Source organism: Manis javanica, chromosome 8 (genome assembly GCF_040802235.1).
Source record: "Manis javanica isolate MJ-LG chromosome 8, MJ_LKY, whole genome shotgun sequence".
Classification (NCBI taxonomy): Eukaryota; Metazoa; Chordata; class Mammalia; order Pholidota; family Manidae; genus Manis; species Manis javanica.
In genome coordinates, this window is record NC_133163.1 from 88,708,554 (window position 1) to 88,728,612 (window position 20,059).

General features: G+C 35.3%; 1 protein-coding gene across 2 annotated transcripts in view; it reads left to right on the top strand.

Annotated features, from left to right (window-relative positions):
* SPRED1 (sprouty related EVH1 domain containing 1) overlaps window positions 1–20,059 on the top strand; it is a 138,261-nt gene that overhangs the window by 64,067 nt on the left and 54,135 nt on the right. The window contains exon 2 of one of the 2 annotated variants that reach the window (XM_017660204.3): window positions 7,604–7,778. The exons of the other annotated variant lie outside the window; for it this stretch is intronic. Coding sequence (XP_017515693.2) covers window positions 7,604–7,778 — 175 coding nt within the window. The remainder of the gene's footprint in view (window positions 1–7,603; window positions 7,779–20,059) is intronic. 2 annotated transcript variants of the gene reach the window in all.

The window sequence follows — 20,059 nt, forward strand, 5'->3', positions numbered from 1 at the left end:
AGGGGAAGATGTAGCAGATGTTGAAGCTATCTGGGTTAGTCTTGTCTGGATCAAATTTTTTTGCCTTTTCATGTTGATAGGTACAGTGGTGAGCTATTGGCTTTCTGTCAGCTGGGAGAGCTAAGGCTTTCCACTCTCTCCTAGCCTCTTTACTGGGACAACTGCGACCCCTAGTGGCTTGTGTTGGGCAATTGCGTGTAGACTGGGTCTCAGGATCTTACCTGGCTGGTATGGAGGAGGCTCCCTTGCTGTGGGCGTGGCCAGCCTCAGGCCTCTGCTCTGCTATGGCGGGGCCCCGGAGGGGTAATGGACGGGGGGCTGTTTGGCTGTTTACCTCCGTGAGGGGTCTCAGAGCTTTTTCCCAGGGGGTTAGTGCACCTGGAGTTCCCTGGAATTTCCAGCTGCTGGACTGTGACCCAGAATGCTTCCGTCCAGCTGTGGCGTCCCTGTCCCTTTAAGACTTTCAAAAAGCACTCGCTTTTCTTTGTCATGGGGCGCCAGCTTCGGGACCCGCTCAAAGATCTTGCTGCCCTGTTTCCCTAGTTTCCAGCACCCCACGCATGCACTGTGTCTGTGCTCTGGTGCGAATGGCTAGGGCTGGGTGATTAGCAGTCCTGGGCTCCCTCTCCCTCCCTGCTCCGACTCCTCTCCTCCCGCTGGGAGCTGGGGTGCGGGGCGCTTGGGTCCTGCTGGGCCGGGGCTTGTGTCTTACCCCTTTCACCAGGCGCTGGTTTCTCGCAGGTGTGGATGTAGTCTGGCTGTTATCCTGTGTCGTCTAGTCTCTCTTTTAGGATTAGTTGTATTTGTATTTTCAAAAATATATATGTTTTTGGGAGGAGATTCCCACTGTCCTACTCACACCGCCATCTTGGCTCTGCCTCTGATGTATTTTTGTGTAATTTATTTCTAATTTCATACCACTGTTTCTGAGAAGTTGCTTGATACGATTTTAATCTTTTTTAATTTACTGAGACTCTTTTTGTGGCCTAGTTTGTGATCTGTTCTGGAGAGTGTTCTGTGTACACTTGAGAAATATGTGTGCCCTGCTGCTTTTGGGTGAAGTCTTGTGTATATGTCTATTAAGTCCATCTCATCTAATGTATTGTTCGGTGCCTCTGTTGCCTAATTTATTTTATGTCTGATTGATCTGCTGATTGATGTGTGTGGTGTGTGAAAGTCACCTACAGTGAATGTGTTATAATCTGTTTCCCTCTTTAATTCTGTTAGTATTTGTTTTAAATACTTAAGTGCACCTATGCTGGATTTGTGGATATTTATAATGTTTATATCCTCTTGTTGGCCTGACCCCTTTATCATTATGTAATGTCCTTCCCTCTTTTGTCTCTTATTAGTTACTTTGTTTTGAAATCTATTTTGTCTGGTGTAAGTACAGCTACTCCTGCTTTTTTCTCCCTGTTGTTTTCATGAAATACCTTTTTCCGTCCCTTCACTTTCAGTCTGTGTATGTCTTTGGGTTTGAAATGAGTCTCCTGTGGGCAGTATATAGATGGATCTTGTTTCTTTATCCATTCTGCCACTCTTTGTCTTTTGATTGGTGTATTCAGTCCATTTACATTTATTGTAGTTTCTGATAGGTATGTACTCATTGCCATTTTATTATTTTCTGTTTGTTTTTATAGCTCCTTTTGGTTCCTTTCTGCCTTTCTTATACCCTTCTCTTGTCATTTGATGGTTTTCATTAGTGTTGTAATTGAATTTCTCTTTTTTAATTTTTTGTGTATCTATTATAGGCTTTGTTTTTGGTAACCAAAGGTTTAAGGATAACTTTCTGACTGTAAAACAGTCTGTGTTAAGTTGCTGTTTGCTCTGTTTCAAACACAATCTGAAAGTTCTTTTTTTCTTCTTCTTTCTCTTCCAAATTTTATATATTAGTTCATAATCAAAACTATTTAGCCTTAGGACTTTTTCCATCTACAGCAGTCCCTTTAGCATATCCTGTAATGCTGGTTTTGTTGTTATAAGTTCTTTGAGCCTTTGTTTATCTGCTTTAAATTTAATGATAATCTTGCTGGGTAGAGGATTCGTGGTTGAAGATCCTTCTGTTTCAGTACATTAAATATTTCATGCTACTCCCTTCTGGCCTATAAAGTTTCTGTTGAGAAGTCTGCTGATAACCTGATGGGATTTCCCTTATAAATAATATTTCTTCTCTCTCTGGCAGAGATAATCTCTGCCATTTTAATTATTATATGTCTTGGTGTTATCTTCCTGGGGTTCCTTTTGTTAGGGGCTTTTGAGCTTTCATGATCTGAGTAGCTATTCCTTCCCCAGATTGGGGACATTTTCAACAAATATTTCCTGAAAGAGACTTTCTGTTCCTTTGTCTGTCTTCTTTTTGTGGTACTCTTATTATGAGAATATTGTTTTGTTTGGATTGGTCACACAGCTCTCTTGTCATTCTTTCATTCCTAGGGATCTTTTTTTCTCTCTGCTCCTCAGCTTTGTTGTGTTTCTGTTCTCTTGATTTCCATCTCATTGATTGTCTCCTTTACTTGTAGCAATGTATTATTCATTCTTTCCATTTTGTGTTTCATTTCAGCTACTGTATTCTTCAGCTCTTGTATATCTTTATTGAAGTCCTCCCTGAGATCTTTAATACATTTTAGCAGATCAGTGAGCATATTTATGACTTTTACTTTGAAATCTTTAGTGATCTTTGGTGATGTCCTTTTCATTTAGCCTTCTTTCTGGTGTCTTATCCTGCAGTTTTGTTTGGAACATACTCCTCTGCATTCTCATTTTGTCAGGGTTTCTGTGTTTCTTCCTTTGTATTAGATGGTTCTGGTGTGCTTCTTGATTTAGAGAATAATGGATTTATGAAGAAGGCATCCCATGGTGCCCAGAAGCTCAGTACTCTTTTCTTTCCAGTGCCTGCTTCTCCTTTGCTGTGTAGCCCCAGTTGCTGTTGGTGGGCAATGTGCAGGGTCACCTTTCTGTCTGCGGGCAGTGGTTTATCTTGGCCGGTGGTTTGCCTCAGCCGGCCGTATGTGACGGCCGTATGTGATCAGAGCAGTGGCTTCTGCTTGGGCAGTTGTGGGTGGGTCCACCCTCTGCCTGCCCTGCAGTGATGGCCAGGCTGCTGGGTTATTGGGGTGGGCTGGGCAGTTACAGGTTGAGTTGCACAATGGCAGGGTGTATGTACTCCTGGCAGTGGCAAGTCACCTGGTTGTAGAGCCCTCAGATGCTTGACAGTGGTGGCGAGTGGTGTGGTGGTGTGGCTGGCATTTGTGCTTAGGCAGCAAGTTGTCGTGGAAGGCCCCATAGACTTGTGATGGTAGCAAAAGTGCCTGGTGGGTTGGGGTGGGGCAAGCAGAGATAGTGAGTTGGGTGGTGGGAGACTCTGCTTGCAGCATAGGCAGCTAGTGCTCCCCAGCGGTTGCAGCGAGTTGCACAGCATTCTGCCTGGCCATCTGTGGTGAGGAAGGAGCTTTTGGAGCTGACTTCTGATGTCACCTCCCCAGTTGGGCTGAAACTCTCTTGTGAAAGCGTGGGAGAGTCTCTCCATGCCTGCCAAGAAGCAAAGTTCTATGCTGCTGGGCCAAGTGTGCTGGTTTGTTGGTGGCATGCAAGGAGTTGCCTTGGAGCTGAGCCACCAGCAAGGGGCATGGAGCACCTGGGGCTCTTGAGAGTGCTCCACCCACTGGGCCGAGGGAGGGCTGGGGAGGTATCATCCACCTGCCATTTCTCCTGCAGAGACAGCTCTGTCCAACCCTCTACCCTCTGGCTTGCCTTGCACTGTAGCAAATCTTTATTGCTGCCTCTGTGTTTAGTCTCAGTGGGACCAGCAGAGTGCCTGTCCTCTACAGGTGGGTGGTGTCTCAGCAGAGTGTTCCACCTGTCCCTGGTGTCGAATCCTGCTGATCACCAAAACCCAGTGCAGTGTGAATTCCTGTTCCCTGAGTAGGTATCCAGGGCCAGATGTGCAGAGTACCTGGGCACCCATGCCATCCCCTCTCCTTTCCTTTTCTTCCACCTTTGGAACTGGGATGGGGGAAAGTCTGAGGTCCCACTTCGTTGTGTCTCTGCCACTTTACCCTTTTCTGTGTGGTCTTCTCTTCTTACCCAGGTGTAGGTTCTCTGTTCTGCAGTCTTCAGTTCGTTTTTAGGTTTAGTTGTATTTGCTCTAGTTGCTTCCTTATGTATATGTGTGGGAGGAGGTTTCTGTATTGTCTTCCTACTCTGCCATCTTGAGGCTCCCCCCTAGGCTAACATTTTAAGTTGTAAACTAATGAAGGCTATGGTTAGTTTACTTACATAACTTCTGGAATACTTTAAAGCTTGAGGGATCAACTTGAAGTTGTAATATATTTTGTATGGTTCAAAACATGAAATTCAAAAACAAGTTTATATAAATTACTGGCCAGTTTTAAAACCTCTTTTGTTGTAAACAATGAATCAGGCAACCTTACTCTGCCATTAAAGAAATCTTTGTTTTAACTGATTTGCCTAAAGTAGAAAAAAAAGAAACTGGGGTAGTCAGTAATATTTTTGTTTAAAACATATACACTGTTACTGCAAAAATTTTAGTTTTATTTTTATCTTTAGTATAGCTAAGATACAGTTAAAATATGAGTTATTGGTTTATATTACTTTTAATTTTCAAGTGTTAATTATAAAGTAACTTTAGAAGAAACAAAAATGAGGGGAAAATACCTAATTTCACCATCCTAAAAAAAGAACTAGGATTTCTAATATATTTCCTAATAATATTACTTACACACTTTTATTTTTAACATATAAAATATGCCTGAGAAGCATTATACAAACTGTAAATGAGAATCAGTAAGATTCAAAGATGGTAAAAGAAAAATCTGTGCCCCAAAGAGAATAACTACTCCTACACTTTGAAACCTGAGCTTCTGAATTGGGTTATTTTACACCTACTTAGTCTTGTGGAATCTAGGGTAAAATTCTTAAATTTCCTAGTTTACTTAATTAGATAAGAATAAAGAGTCAGGAGCCTATAGTAAAATAAAAAATGATCATTGGGAACTTGAATTTTGGTTTTGATCCATGTTCCCTACCTTTGACTGTAACTTCAAATGTGTTGAACTTTAAATGCATGTGCTCAGTTCAGAAACATTTAATCTGAACTTAATATGTCTTAATTTATGTGCTATGCTTCTGGGATATCCTTAGACTTAAATTCTTGATCAAATGTCCTTTGTCTAGTACAGATTGTATCCCTCTGAGCTGGTTCCCACTGTAATAAATTTCCCTGGCTTCTTGGGATAGATGCATGTCCTATTTATTTATAGTAGAAGTATTTGTTCTAGTCCATCCCAAGGGGAGGATCCAACTTGATATTTATGTCAATATAACCTTTATGAAGCCACACCTCCTCTGACCATTTCTCTGAGTTGAATGTTGGTGAGAATTGGGCCCAGACAAGAATAAGAGCCTCTGAATAACTGATTAATAAAAAGCTTGGACAGAATGGTCACCTATAAAGCTAAAGACTTTCAGAACTTCTATATAAAGAATTATTTTGATCTCAGTTATAGAGATTTATGGTTGGCCATATAAATTTAATTTTTTCCTCCTTCCTAACTGGCTCTGAATTACCAGGATGACAACTACTTCAATTTTAAATTCTTTGTTGTAGTTATAACAACTAACACTTATATGTTGTTTATTATGTGTTTGGCCTTGTTTACATTTTATGAAGTTGGGTACTGTAACTTTATCAAGGACACACAGCTAGTAAGTTGCTGAGCCAGGATCAAACTTAAGAAAGTTTGGCTTCAGACTCCTCATTCAACCACAACACAGTGCAGCTTTAAAGTATACAATACAGCTCTCTGACAAAAGACTTGTGATGAATAAATAAAGAACTTTTAAAAGTCAATAATAAAAACATAATATAAACTGATAAGAAGACTTAAAAAAGGCATAAAAATGAAAAGATGCTCAACATCATGAGTCATCAGGGAAATGGATTTTAAAACCACAGTGGGTTAACAATATATAGTCACTAAAATGAGTAAAATCTAAAAAACTGAAAACACCAAATGTTGGCAAGGATGTGGAGCAACTTACACTATCATACATTATTGATGGGATTGTATAATGAATGGTACAACCACTTTGAAATACAACTTGTTAGTTCCTTATATAGTTAAATATACTGCCCTATGACCCATCAATTTCATTTGTATGCAAATTATCTAAGAGAAATGAAAACATCAACCTAAAGATTTATATAAGAATTTTTATAAACAGTAGCAATAACTAGAAACAATCCAAATGTTAATGGATATTAACATAAGAAAGAATAAATGAATTATGACATTCAGTAACAAGGACAGTTTAGCAGTAGAGAAGAATAAACTAATAAAACAATGTAATAAGTGAGAGAAGTCAGACAAAAAAGGTACAAATAGTGATTCTGTTTGACTCCATTTATATGAAGGTCCATAATAAACAAACTAAATATGTTAGAAATCAGAATAGTGATTACCTTTTTGATGGGAGGGTGGAAGAATTTTCTGGAGTCAGAAGTTTTCTATATCTTGATTCTTATATTGGTTACACTGATATGTATGTATGTTAGAAGTTGAACTTTATATTTAAGGTCAGTATATGTTATTGTCTGTTAAGTATACCTCAATACAATAAATATTTAAAGTAAAAAAACACTGGTGAGATTTTTGGACAAGCACTAATATCAACAGGAATGACAGCTGGCAATCTAACAGTTAGAATATGCAGAGACACTAAGCACAGGACTTGTGTAGAACTTCGGTTAATATTCATAATAACCAAGACAAGTTTAAGTTACATTCAGTATAATTTCCTAGGAAGTCATCAAGGTGTACTACTTTTCGAAATTTTTAGAACTAAAGTGCTTAGATGTCAGTGATCTAGAGCAGTAGTATGTGAAACACATTTCTTAGGTTTTGCATAAAGAATAGTTATGGTTAACAGTGGGAAATGATTCTGAATGGAACTAAAACTTAGTCTTAAGAATAGAGACTGCAAAGAAGAGAGCATGAAAGGTTTCTATAGATCAGTTTGCTTGATAAGTTACTGAAATAGACATTTGTCTTTATATGATACGTGATTTAGATTCCCAGTTAGAAGAAATAAAAAATGTGGCATCTGAGCTAAGCATGTTTGTTTTAGCATTTTATTTGTAATCCAGAAATGTTAGAAACTTAGGAGATGTCATAATTAAATGTGCTAAAATACTGCAGTAATATGTCCTGATTGTATTGTAACAGGTGGACATACATGGCAAGTTTGATGGAGATCCATATAGTGTGTTTGTCTACAGGGTCCTCTATAACTTGTTCCATGGCAATCAAATGTGCTTGAACTACTCAAATGATGAATTGAAGTAAGGTGTCTGTAGTCTTTTATTGTGATTTTAGTCTTCAAAATAAAAGTTAATCTTTTAAGTTAGTTTGTGATGTTTGATATCTTGTAAGTAGGTTACTTTCTGTGGACTGTCATGGAAGTAATAAACACTCAAGTTTTAGTTACCACACATTAACTAGTCCTTGGTTTCTCCAAGAAGACTGACAGCTTGGTTGGTTTATATTTATGGAAAGCTAATTTCTTATCTTTGCATCTATTTTAGTAATAGTTATGCACAAGTACGAGCTGTGGTGATGACCCGGGATGACTCAAGTGGTGGATGGTTACCTCTTGGTGGGAGTGGACTAAGCTGCGTCACTGTCTTCAAAGTCCCTCACCAGGAAGAGAATGGCTGTGCTGACTTTTTTATCCGTGGAGAGCGACTCAGGGACAAAATGGTAATGAAAAATGCGTCTTTTGTTATGATTCTGTAGAATTATTTTAAATTATGAGTAGCATACCATTATTGATGAGAATTTCTTTTGCCTGGAATCAATGATTCTGTTTCTGTAGCTCTTTTCATGTTAAAGGACAGTGAAATATATCTGTATCTTTACAATTAGGGCTGACATTAATGTACACATGCTAGAGGGGAGCTGCTTTACTGTTAGGCTTAACACAAGGACATTCGTGAATATCCCCCTGTTTATTAAATCAGGTATACCCTGCCTTCCTTTTTCCCCACTACCCCCTAGACTAGAGGTTGGTAAGCTATAGTCCACAGGGCCTGCCATGTGTTTTTCTGTGGCCCATGAGTTAAGAATGGGTTTCATGTTTAAAAAAAAAAAAATCAAAAGAAGAGTAATAATTTTGTAACACATGGAAATTATGTGAAATTCAGATTTCAGTGTCCATAAATAAAGTTTTATTGGAACATAGCTAAGCTCATTTACATTTTGTCTGTGGCTGCTCTCACAGTACAATGATGGAGTTGAGTAATTGCAAGAGAGACCATAAATAACTGTCCCCCAACAGAAAATGTTCTCTGGCCTCTTCCCTATATTCTTGTGTTCTCAGGTTTTTCTCTTCATTTCCTAATTAATCTTGCTGGTCAACCTTGTATTTAACACTATTATCTTCCACTTAAGTTATTTTCTTAGATCTAAATATTTTAAAATTTGAATCTAACTTTTGATAATATTAATTATTTATTCTCTCTTAATTAGTATGGAAAGCTCTTTCTCCTTTATTTCATTTATGAGCCAAGAAAGAATGCTAACCATATCTGAAAAGCTGAGTAATATTAGTGACCTACTGCATCAAACAAAAGGAGAGCATACGTAGAAGCAAATGAAAATAAAGTGCCAAAAACTTCTAGAACTCCTTCTAAATATTTATTTGTAGATTGGTCTGTAAGCCCATTTAGCATCCATGTTATTCCTATTGAAAATGTGTTTTAAGTTCTAAATCATTATTTTATACATGAACATTTTGAATAAACCTACTTTTAATTTTGGTTCTTGGTTTCTGTATATTTTTTACTACTGAATTATTTTAGTAAATTAAGTAGTTGCCTAATTTGTCTGTGCCCTAGTTTCTGCCTCAGTTAAGTGAAGAGTTATCCTAAATCTCTTGAAATCATTCCAACTTTAGTTTTTTTGTGATTTTATGATTCACTCCTGATAATGGATCTGAATTAATCAGAATGTGGTTTTAGAATTGTAAGAAACCCCAGTTGAAGTCAAAAGTATATATAATAAACTTAACCTGTCATCTCTAACAGTTTAAATATTTGAAGGTGGTTCCAGCTGTGGATAAGAGTGGCTGGATATACTAGGGCTTATCTAGAATAAGGCTTGTAGACTCTTGAGAGCCGGTCTGCAGTGACCTGTCCTAGAGTATAATGGTTCTTGTCTGAGCTAATGATAACTGGGGAATGTTGCTGGAGGAGAAGTTGTAGATTTTAGAAAGTAAGTAAAATAGTGGAGATCTAAGGCATTTTTTGATAGTAAAGATAGAAAAAGAGAAGAAGTCAAAGGTGGAGCAATAATTGAAGAAAAAAGCTTGCTAGGCAAGACATAACAATAAGGAAGAGATAACCTAGATGTGAAATAGAAAAAGAAGTGAAACAGACTAGTGGCTATATTAATGAAGAAGATGGATGGTTTGCTTTAAGATAATTAAATAAGGGATTATTAGATCTGTGTAACTAGGAATGAGGCTGGTCAGAGATACCTCTGATTGATGGATTGGGAGGTTGCTCAGGCTTTGACATAAAGTTAGTGAGAATAAACCTGGATCCAGAAAGAACATAAACTTACTCCTTATGTCAGGATTTAAAAAAGAGCCCTTACCCTAATCCTAAGGTGTAAAATGATAATAAACTATCAAGAAAATAGCATTTTCTGATAGGAGCACTGACCTAGGAATCAGAACACCTGTTGTTTCACCTAACCATTTCTCCTTGAGGAAGCTTGTTAGTTATGAAACAGGGATGATAGATAAATCTCAGTGTAGACATAAAGGAAAACACTTTCAGTTGGAGGTGCCTTTTTTCTTAAAGGGATTAGCTATTAGTTAAAGCATTTAAGGTTATATAGGCTTTTATGATCAAAGGCAGAGGCAATAATACATGGCTATAAATTGAAAATAGCCAAGTCTTAAAGAGTTTCAAGACAAGTAGGACAGTGACCTTGAAATAAGCATATTAATTGGCTGTCTCAGCTGGGTCATAACATTTCTGACCAAGCTACTTCTGAAGCAATAACAGAATTGAAGTATGTATTCTTTTTCATTATCACTGCATCTTGGGATCATTAATGTTCATTTCTATAGATATTTTTATTTATTGTTTTTATTTGAATCCGTTTTCTTGATCTAAAAAAGAAAGTACTCTGTGACTATTGAGTCTCTTAAGTTTACAGAGTTCTTCCCAAGTTGATAATAGTTTTCCTTAAAATCGTTCTTGGTAGTAAACTGCATTTTAACCTTGTTCCTGTGTAATAGTTAATCATATAAAAGATTTGCTAAAAACTGTTCTGTCCATTTTTCACATCTTAGAATTCTCTAACTTAGATGAATTCTAGAAGGGAAGTGAAATACCTGCCCCTCATATCCCTTTTGTACCCTTTAAGAAAGGATAGGTAATTAGTAATAAGGTACTATGGCCAACTATTTGTGCAGCTAATAAAATAATAGTAGATAATATTTTAGAGTATTTATAAGTCAGAATACTGGTAACAATAATGAAGAAGAAAGATGCCTTTTCTCAAGAAGGAAGAAAGCACTTGGGTGGAAGACTTTCCAGCCTTTGATTTAATTTACTTCTTTTAAAAATGTTCTTAACTTACAGTTCTGAAAGGGTTGTATTTCAGTACTTTTTGTAATAAAGGGAGCACGAATACAGAGCAGGCTGACCAGGATTTTTTTTAGGAAGGCAGCATTTTGTGTAATTGGGTCAGTGCTCATTCATTGGTTTGTTCATTCATAAGGATCAGAAATTATTTCCTATAGTGCTTACCAATAACTTCCTTGTTACATGGTGCTTACAAAGGTAGAGTTTATTTCCCAGGTTACCCTTTTGATACTGCAGATTTTTCCCAAGCTGTGTGCCATGGATAGGTTAAAAGCGGCTAGAATCTCCAGGCTGGTTGCCTGGAGTTCCTTCTCTTTCCTGATTGCCTTATAAATGTTATTTTCCTAAGTATTCCTGAGGAAAAAGTTGGAAGGTACTGCTTTGCGTAATTGGTTTTCATGCTTTGTTGTTGATTGAGAATCAATTCAAAAGAAACCAGGCTTTGATGTTGTAGCCTAAGATAATGAAAATACTACCTTCCCTCTGACATTTGGGATGGGTGGAATGGTCTTTGAAAAGGACAGATTCTCAAAACTGCTTTTTCTGATCTGTATGAATTGTGTCCTCCATTTCTTAAATCTTTACAGCCTTGATTTCTTCCTTTAATTCTTTAGTACAAGTTAGTGTTATCTTTGATTACATATTTTTTTAATGTTAACTAAAATTTAACTTAATTTGTATACATGATCTTTACTGTAGAGCTCCACATTCCTCATAAGAACTTCCTCTTTTGCATTCAGTTGTCCTTAGACTTAGCGTTTCTTCTCTGTTAGTATGACACTTCTATTTTATAGGCAAAGATTTTGTCCAAGTGTTACCATGTGTATAAGTTACACTGACCAATTTTAGCTGAATTTTACATAATGTGCAAATTTAAAATACAATTGTAGTATACTTTTAGAGTCATTGAAAGTACCTGAATAAACTGTCAATAAAAATACTAAAATTCTACCAAGATACTGACTACTAAACACAGTTTTTAATTACCCTGGAGATCTAAATTTACTATTAAGTTTATATGGTAGACAATAAAATACTATAAATTTACTAATTTAAGGTATTATTCTTTCTAAGCATATTGGGTGCTAAGAGATAACAGAAAAATGGATCCATCTGCATAGAAAGATACAGTAGGACTTCGAAAACATCTGGATTTCTTAAGATGCTCTGTGGAAACAAGAAAAAGGCACTGTGCTATGTCAAAGTTATAGGATAGCTATCATTATAAACTTACAGAGTGAAAAAGTTAATATTAAAATAAAGCAAGGAAAAACAAGAAATATTTCAAGTTTAGAAACCTGCCAAAGATTTAAGTAATTGTTTTTCAGAATAATGAATAGGTTGTGGAGAACAAGTGCTTTAAAATTAAAATGCCTGTAAGATAATAGTCAGAATACTGGTATACTCATTTAAAAAGACATGTTTTAACAATGGGGTTTCCTTTCAGTTATTGGAGCCTAAAATAAAATTAGAGTATTTGTTTTCTAGGAAGAAAATTAAGTAGTTAAAATATAACAGTAGCTTTGCTAAAAATGAGACTTGTCTCCTTTCCAACTATGGGAAACCTTAAAAGACCAGGGAAACATTTTTCTGCCTTGCCTTGAACTTCATAAACATACAGAGCAGTAATTTCCTGCTTAGCTCTTCCCACTGTGCCTCTGTGAATTATTCCATCGTGAAACATCAATCCTATAGACACCGTCCTCCACTAAAACCCAATTGCCTTAACTGGCTTTCTTCTTAGGATTCAGCAGTGCTCTCTTTGGAAAGATAATGATTCTCTTATTTACTGTAATATCACAGGGAACAAAGTAATGGCAGTAGAGGTGGTGTCAGCATTTTTATTTTTCCTTATTCCCTTTACATAGTGTTACTCTACCACCCACCTATATAAATCCTTTTATTGACACTGTGTACCATTCAGATCAGCATTCTCTTGCTTTCATTTTCACCTACTGACTTTACCCGTTCCTTCCCATAGCCAACTTTTTCACATGTAAGTCTCGTCATCATTCTTGGCTACTTTTCTTTACAGTCTTGACATTCTCGTCTTCACTTCAGCAGGCTGCTTTCCTGAATCTGGTTATTACCTAGAACTGTTCCATTTGAGGAATTTTACACTTCATGTCAATTCTAATTTATTTCCCTTTTGTCTCTCCATAGTTTTATGCTTACTCTATTCAATTTTCTCAAAATTTTACTACATTCCTTCGTTTCAGTTTCTTATTTTCTTTTTAAATCCAATCTTAAGTTTTCCTCATCAGTCATTTGAACCTCTCTGTCGTTCATATTTCATTAGACTGTATGTTGTTGAGTTTTTACCTTACCTTACACTAAAGGAACTTCACTGAGTCTTACATTATTAAAAGAGAATAATCTCTTTTTAAAGGTGAATCTTTAATGCAAAAATATTGACCAACTACTGTGTGCCAAGCACTGTTCTAGGTTAGGGGGATATGTAAATGAAAAAAGACAGAAATCCCAGCTCCTAAGGTAATACGTATTCTGGTGAGGGAGAAAGAAATATTACAATAAATAAGTAAAATGATTAATTTGCACTAGATAGTTTTAAATGCTGGGGGCAAAAACAAATCAGGGAAAAAGAGATAGGGAATATTTTGTGGGGAGACTGGTTAAAATTTTAGATAGAATAATGAAGGAATCCTTACTGAGAAAGTGGGTAATATTCAAGTAAAAATTTCTATTATAAATAAGGCCTTATATTTTAGTTTATATGTTCAGATTTTTAAATCTTGAGTATTGTTAAAGTAAAATGAATTTATATTCTTAATTAAATTCTTACACTACACTATGTAAGACCTTGGACTTTTTGTGGGTTTAGGTGAATGGTATAAAGTGCATTAATAAGAGTTATAAACCTAAGTATTAGTGATTCCTCCACATATTCAAACAAGTCTTTTTTATTCTTGATCCTACCCATCTCCTACCTAGCGTGTATTACTTCAGATAAGGCTCCTAGTATTTTTTCACAGCCCAGTTTTAACTCTCCGTCACTCCTATATTGCTTACCTAGTGAACTTTCTAAAACTTGGGTCTAATATTCATTTAGTAATTTCTGAAAGTTTCTAGTTTTGAGACAATTCCATCTCCTTATCTCAACACAAAAAACTTTCATAATTTGAACCTTACTTCCTTTATCTTGAATCTGTCTGCCTGTCCCTTTTTCTTGCTTTTAGGCAGTTACTTCCATGATATGGTCTTACCAGGTTACTTACAGTTCACCAAAAGCAGGCATTGAATTTATGGAAATGCCCTTCTTTCTTTTACATTAACTAATTAATTATAAAGATAGCATATTAAGAGTTTATATGGAGTAAAGAATGTAGACAAATAGATTGTTAATCTGGAGGAAACAATAATGGTAGGAACAATTTCCTTTTTATTGTCACATGTAGGTCACAGATGGAAAATAGGAAAATTGAGTTAGAGGAAACACCTTGGGCAAACCAGTTTTGCCGTGAAGGATTAGAGTTGGAAGAAATGCTAATAATAACAACATTCATGTAGTCCAAAATTAACCTGTTCATTTTAAGTGTCGGTCCATTGAAAAGATTAACAAATTGTACTATTAGTGACTTCTGTGCAACCATGAATTTTGTGACTTTCTCCCAGCTATTGCTTTATTTACAGCAGTTATTCCTTAATATTTACAATATTCCTCAAAGAGAAAGAAAACTGCCTGTTACCATTTCTGTTCTCTTTCTTTTGGAGCCATGCAATAGCTGTTTTCTGAAGATTAATGTTTAGGATATGTCTTGTATTTCCTTTGTTGCTTTTATTTTCTCTTTTCATTAACTTAAGCTTAACACTTTTCAGCACTGTTTGCTGACTATACAATACTTCCTCTTCTTTTTTGTCAACTGTTTGAAACTAATATCCCTCCATTCTTTAGTTACTGATTTATACAGGTTGATCTGATATCTCAGAATTGTTTTGGCTTCATCTTTCTCTTTTATACCTGATTGTGATACATTTGCATCCTTTCCATTACATTCCAACTCCTATTAAACTGTTATAATAGCTAGGATAGCCTCCCAAATAGCTAAAGTCCACACTTAAATTACTGCCCTTACTTATTAGCTTTCTAAATATTTTCTCACTACTTTTGCTTTATTAGAATCTAAGTTATAATCTGAATGTAGCTTGCTTTTAATTGACTGCTGGATTGGTATTATTTTAAATCAACAGCTGTTTAAATACCTTCTTTGTGCTAGATTTTTTTTTTTTTTAAGTTTAAGATGTTCAGTATAGTTTGATTTAGACTTCTTTGCATAAGTCTGCTCAGGCTGCAATACAAAATGTCATAGACTGGCTGGCTTAAAAAGTGGAGATTTATTATCCCATAGTTCTAGGGACTGGGAAGTCTAAGATCCAAGTCCCAACTGATTTGGTTTCCTGTGAGAGCTCTCTTGCTACATTTCAAAAGGATGCAGTTAAGTCCATACTACTTCCTATCCAGTTCCACTGGTTTGTCAATTAGCAGATACTAAGCTCTATATAAAATAAAAATAATTTTAAAAGTGTAATATTCATATAAAAATCAGCAATGTCTTCATTACTCTTTTGCTCTTTTTTTTTCATAACCCTAAACAATTTATCTTTTATTAATATATATACACACACACACACATATAGGTATATTCATTTAAGTTTTTTCCTAGGTACACCAAGTTTTTTTGTGGCTGTTAATTTTTTTTTGTCATTGCTAGTATCTTTTAAAGGTCATTTGTGTGACTTATCTTTTTTTGTATAGCACTCTCCAGAACATCCAAAATGATGTTAGGTAATGTTGGTAATAATGTTGGCTTCTTTGTAAGTTTCTTATGTCACACAGGTAGGTCTGATGTTAGCTGTTATTTTAAGATGTTATTCATCATGATAAGGAAGTATCCTTAATGCCTTTTATTTCCCCCCAACCACTAGAATTTGATACTGATTTTTTTCAAATCAGTTCTGCAGATGTTTCATAGACTCTTTATATTGATATTTTTATTGAGATACTTGTAGATTACTAGTTACTATTGTAAGGAATAATACAAAGAGATCCTGTTATCTTTTACCTGTGTTCCCAGTGATAACATTTTTCAAAGCTATAGTATATCACAACCAAAATATATATTCACATTGATATAATCCATCATATTCAGGTTTTTCCCAGTTTTCTTGTACTTGTTTGGGTGGGTATTTAGACCTGTAGAGTTTTCCACTACCACAAAAAAGATAAAAACAATTCAGTAACCACAAGAATTCTTCCTCCTATTACTGTTTTATGACCACATCCACCTACTTGTTGGCCTGGCAACCACTCATATGTTCTCCATTTCTATAATTTTGTCATTTCAAAAAATGTTATATAATTGGAATCATAAGTCTATAACCTTTCAGGATTGGCTTTTTTCATTCAGTACAGTTCCCTGAGGGTTAATCAGATTGTTGAGTATGGCAATAGTTTGTTCCTTTTTATTGTTTACCTGGTATTCAGTGATGTCTTTGTACCAAAGTTGGTTTAACCATTGACTCATTGAAGGACATGTCAGCTGTTTGCAGCTTTGGCTTATTGCAAATAAAGCTACTGTGGACATTCATGTGCAAGTTTTTCTGTGAATTTTTGTTTCTCTGGGATAAATGACCAAGAGTGGAATTGCTGGATTGTATGGTAGTTTCACGGTTAGTTTTTTGAGAAACTGCCAAACATTTCCCCAGAGTACCATGTTAAACTTCAGCTAGCATGCTGTGAATGATCCAGTTTATAGTTACTTTGAACAGCATTTTTATATAGTCATTTTTTTATTTTAGTCATTGTGATTGGTGTATAATGATACCTCATTGTGGTTTTAATTTACATAGCCCTAATGGCTAATGATGTTGAATATCTTTTCATGTGCTTATTTGTACCTTCTTTAGTGAAAAGTCTGTTCATATCTTTGTCTATTTTCTTATTAGATTGTTTGGGGTTTTTTGCTGTTGAATTTTGAGAGTTCTTTATATATTCTGTATTCTAGTCCTTTGTTGGGATATGTGGTTTACAAATATTTTTTCCTAATCTGTAACTCATCATAATATCCTCTTCACAGGGTGTTTTGTAGAGCAAAGATTTAAATTTTGATGAAGTCCAGTTTATCACTGTTTCCTTTCATGGGTCATGATTTTTTTTTCTTTTTGTCAAGTGTAAGAACTCTTGTGCTGAAGATTTATCCTAGTTTTTTTTTTTTTTCTGAAAGTTTTATAGCTTTACATTTTTTATTTAAGCCCACAGAAGTTTCATTTAACTTTTTATATAGGATATGATACTTAGATCAAGGTTTATTTCTTTTGCCTATGTCCAGTTTTTCCAACACCATTTGTTTGAAAGGTTGTCCAGTTTTTCCAACACCATTTGTTGAAAAGGTTGTCCTTCCTGCATTTGAATACTTTTGTACTCTTGTTAAAAATCGGTTGAGTGCTTTTGTGTAGCTTCTCCATTTTGTTCTATTGCTCTATTGGTTTATTTCTCCACAAGTATCATACACTATATTACTATGGTATCCATGTTGTAAGCCCTAATATTGGCTAGGATGATTTCTCCCATTTTATTCTTATTTCTCTGATTATTTTAGCTATTCTAGGGTCTGTGCCCTTCCATATAAATTTTAGAATAATCCTATCTTATGTCTACAGAAATCCTTCACTGGTATTTTGATAGGAATTGTATTAAACCTGTGAATCAGTTTGGGAAAAATTGATATCTTTTCTATGTTGAATCTTCTAACCTCTGCACATGGTATGTCTCTAAGGTCTTCTTTGAATTCTTTCATTAGCATTTTGTGATTTTTTAGTATATAGATAGTATATATGTTTTATTAAGCGTGTGTAATTTTTCTTGGAGCAATTGTAAATGGTATCGTGTTTATAATTTTGGTTAGTGCATGCTCGTTGTATGTGTATGTGATTAATTTTTCCTGCATCCTGTTACCTTGCTGAATTACGAGATTTTTTGGTAGATTCCCTGGGATTTTTTAATACAGACAGTCATGTCATCTACAAATACAATTTTAGTTCTTCCTTTTCAATCTGTATGTGTTTCATTTCTTTTTCTTCCCTTATTTCAGTGGCTGGAACTTCCAGTTCTATGTTGGGTAAGAATGGTAATAGTGAAACATGCTTGCTTTGTTCAGATCTTAGTGGAAACACATTCAGTCTTTAACCCCAGATTGTAGTGTTAATTTTAGGGTTTGTTATAAATAATAAATATGTATTGAGTAAGGTGATTCCACTGTATTCCTCACTTGCTGATAGTTTTATTGTGAATGGGTATTGAAATTTGTCAAATTTTGCTTTTGATATGGTCAAAAGCATATCTTAGCTTTTTATGATAGATTACATTGACTGATTTTTGAAAAAGTTGACACAGCCTCATGTACCTGTCCTATAAAATAAATGCCACCTAGCATGGTGTATATGATCTTTTTATATATTGTTGGATTTGACTTAACACTCTTTGGTTGAGAAATTTGATGTCTAAGGTCATTTCATGAAAGATAATGATCTGCAGTTTTCTTTTTTGGTACTGTTTTTGTCTGGTGTTAGTGTATCAGTATAATACCTCATAACATGAATTGAGAAGTGTTCCCTCCTCTTCTGCTTTCTGGAAGGGATTGTGTAAAATTGGTGTTAATTCCTCTTTTTTAAGTATTTGGTAGAATTCTCAGTGAAACCATCAGTTTAGAGAGATCTCTTTTTGAGATCCTTTAAAGTACAAATTCAGTTTCTGTAATGTTATAGGACTATTCATGTTATCTATTTTATCTTGGTTGAGTTTTGATAATGTGTAATTTTTTAAAGAATCGGTCCCTTCTAAATTGTCCAATTTATGAGTGTAAAGTTGTTCTTAATATTGCAGTTATGCTTTTAAAGGCTGCTGTCTCTTTAGCAATGAATGCCCTATTCATTCTTGAAGCTGGTGATTTGTGTTTTTCATTTTTAATGTGTGAGTCTTGCTAGAGATTTATCGATTTTATTGCTGTTTTTAAACCTGCTTTTTATGTCATTGATTCCCCCCACCAGCCCCCATTTCAAATTTCTTTTATTTCTGTTTTTTGTTGTTTGCTTCCTTCTGCTTGCTTGTGGTTTATTTTGCTCTCCTTTTTCTTTTTCTTAAGGTAGTAACTTCAGTTACTGACTTGAGACTTCTCTTCATCTAATTCACTGTTTAATACAAAAGTTTGAATTTACAAAATTTAACCGTACTTATTAAATTATTCAAATCTTAACATATGTTGTTTTGTCTGTTTTAACTCAAGGCAGAAGATCTCCAACTGTCATGTTTTTGGACGGTCGTGTTTCTAAATGGTTTTTGTGCTATGTAGGTAGTGCTGTATTAGTCAGTTAATTAAGGTCATGACTGTTAAATTCTTGAGATCATTGAAATTGGTTCCATTAGAATTGTATGGGTCCGTCTTCAAATTATGAAGACCAGGTTGAGAGAGAAGAGAATTGTTTAAACTTACTTAGGTTTATTGTGGCAATTCAGAGAGCTAACAGTCTAGGGGGATTTGGAAAAAAGCCAAGTAAAAAACCTGGGAATATTGCCTGTTCCCCCCAAATTCTATGTTCTTTAGTGTGGCCACCAGGCATTAGAGCAGTGTCCAAATTAGAAGTAAGTGACAGTTCCCTCCTATTTTTCTGTGGTAGTAGTCCCCTCTAAGTTCTCTACAGTAGGTGGCCTTTTTGCTTGTGACCCTTAGTGTTTGACCTATTTCCCAGAGGTGCTGATGGAATCCCAGGGAGTATTACCTCATCTTTTTTCACTTTCTACTGATTCAATCTCCTTAATGGTTACAAGTCTCTAATGGTTTTCTATTTTCTTTCCAGTCAATTTTGCTGTTATAGTTTTTCTAGGAAATTGTCTATTTCTCTTAGGTTTCAAATTTAGGATCATGAAACCTTATATTCTTTATGACTTTCTAAATCTTTGCTGTGCTGTAAGTTTTGTTCCCCTTTACATTCCTAGTATTGTTTATTTGTACTTTTGTGCCTTTGTTGTTTGTCCATTTCATGGACAAATTCATTAGCAAGAATAGTGTAAGAATTCCTGGCCACCAAATTTACCAGTTTTAACATTTTGCTGCATTGGTTTTATCATTCTTTCCCTACCCCTGCGTAGACACACACATACACACAAACTCTCTCTCTCTCTCTCTCTCTCTCTCTCTCTCTCTCTCTCTCTTGTTTTTGAACTATTTAAAGTAAATTGCATAATCCCACGTTTTATCTCTTGATATTTCAGTGTATTTTTCGTAAGAACAAGGATATTTTCTTACATAATCGCAGTATAATTATCCTATTTAGGAAATCCAACAAAGTACTTTAATCTACAGTTCATAT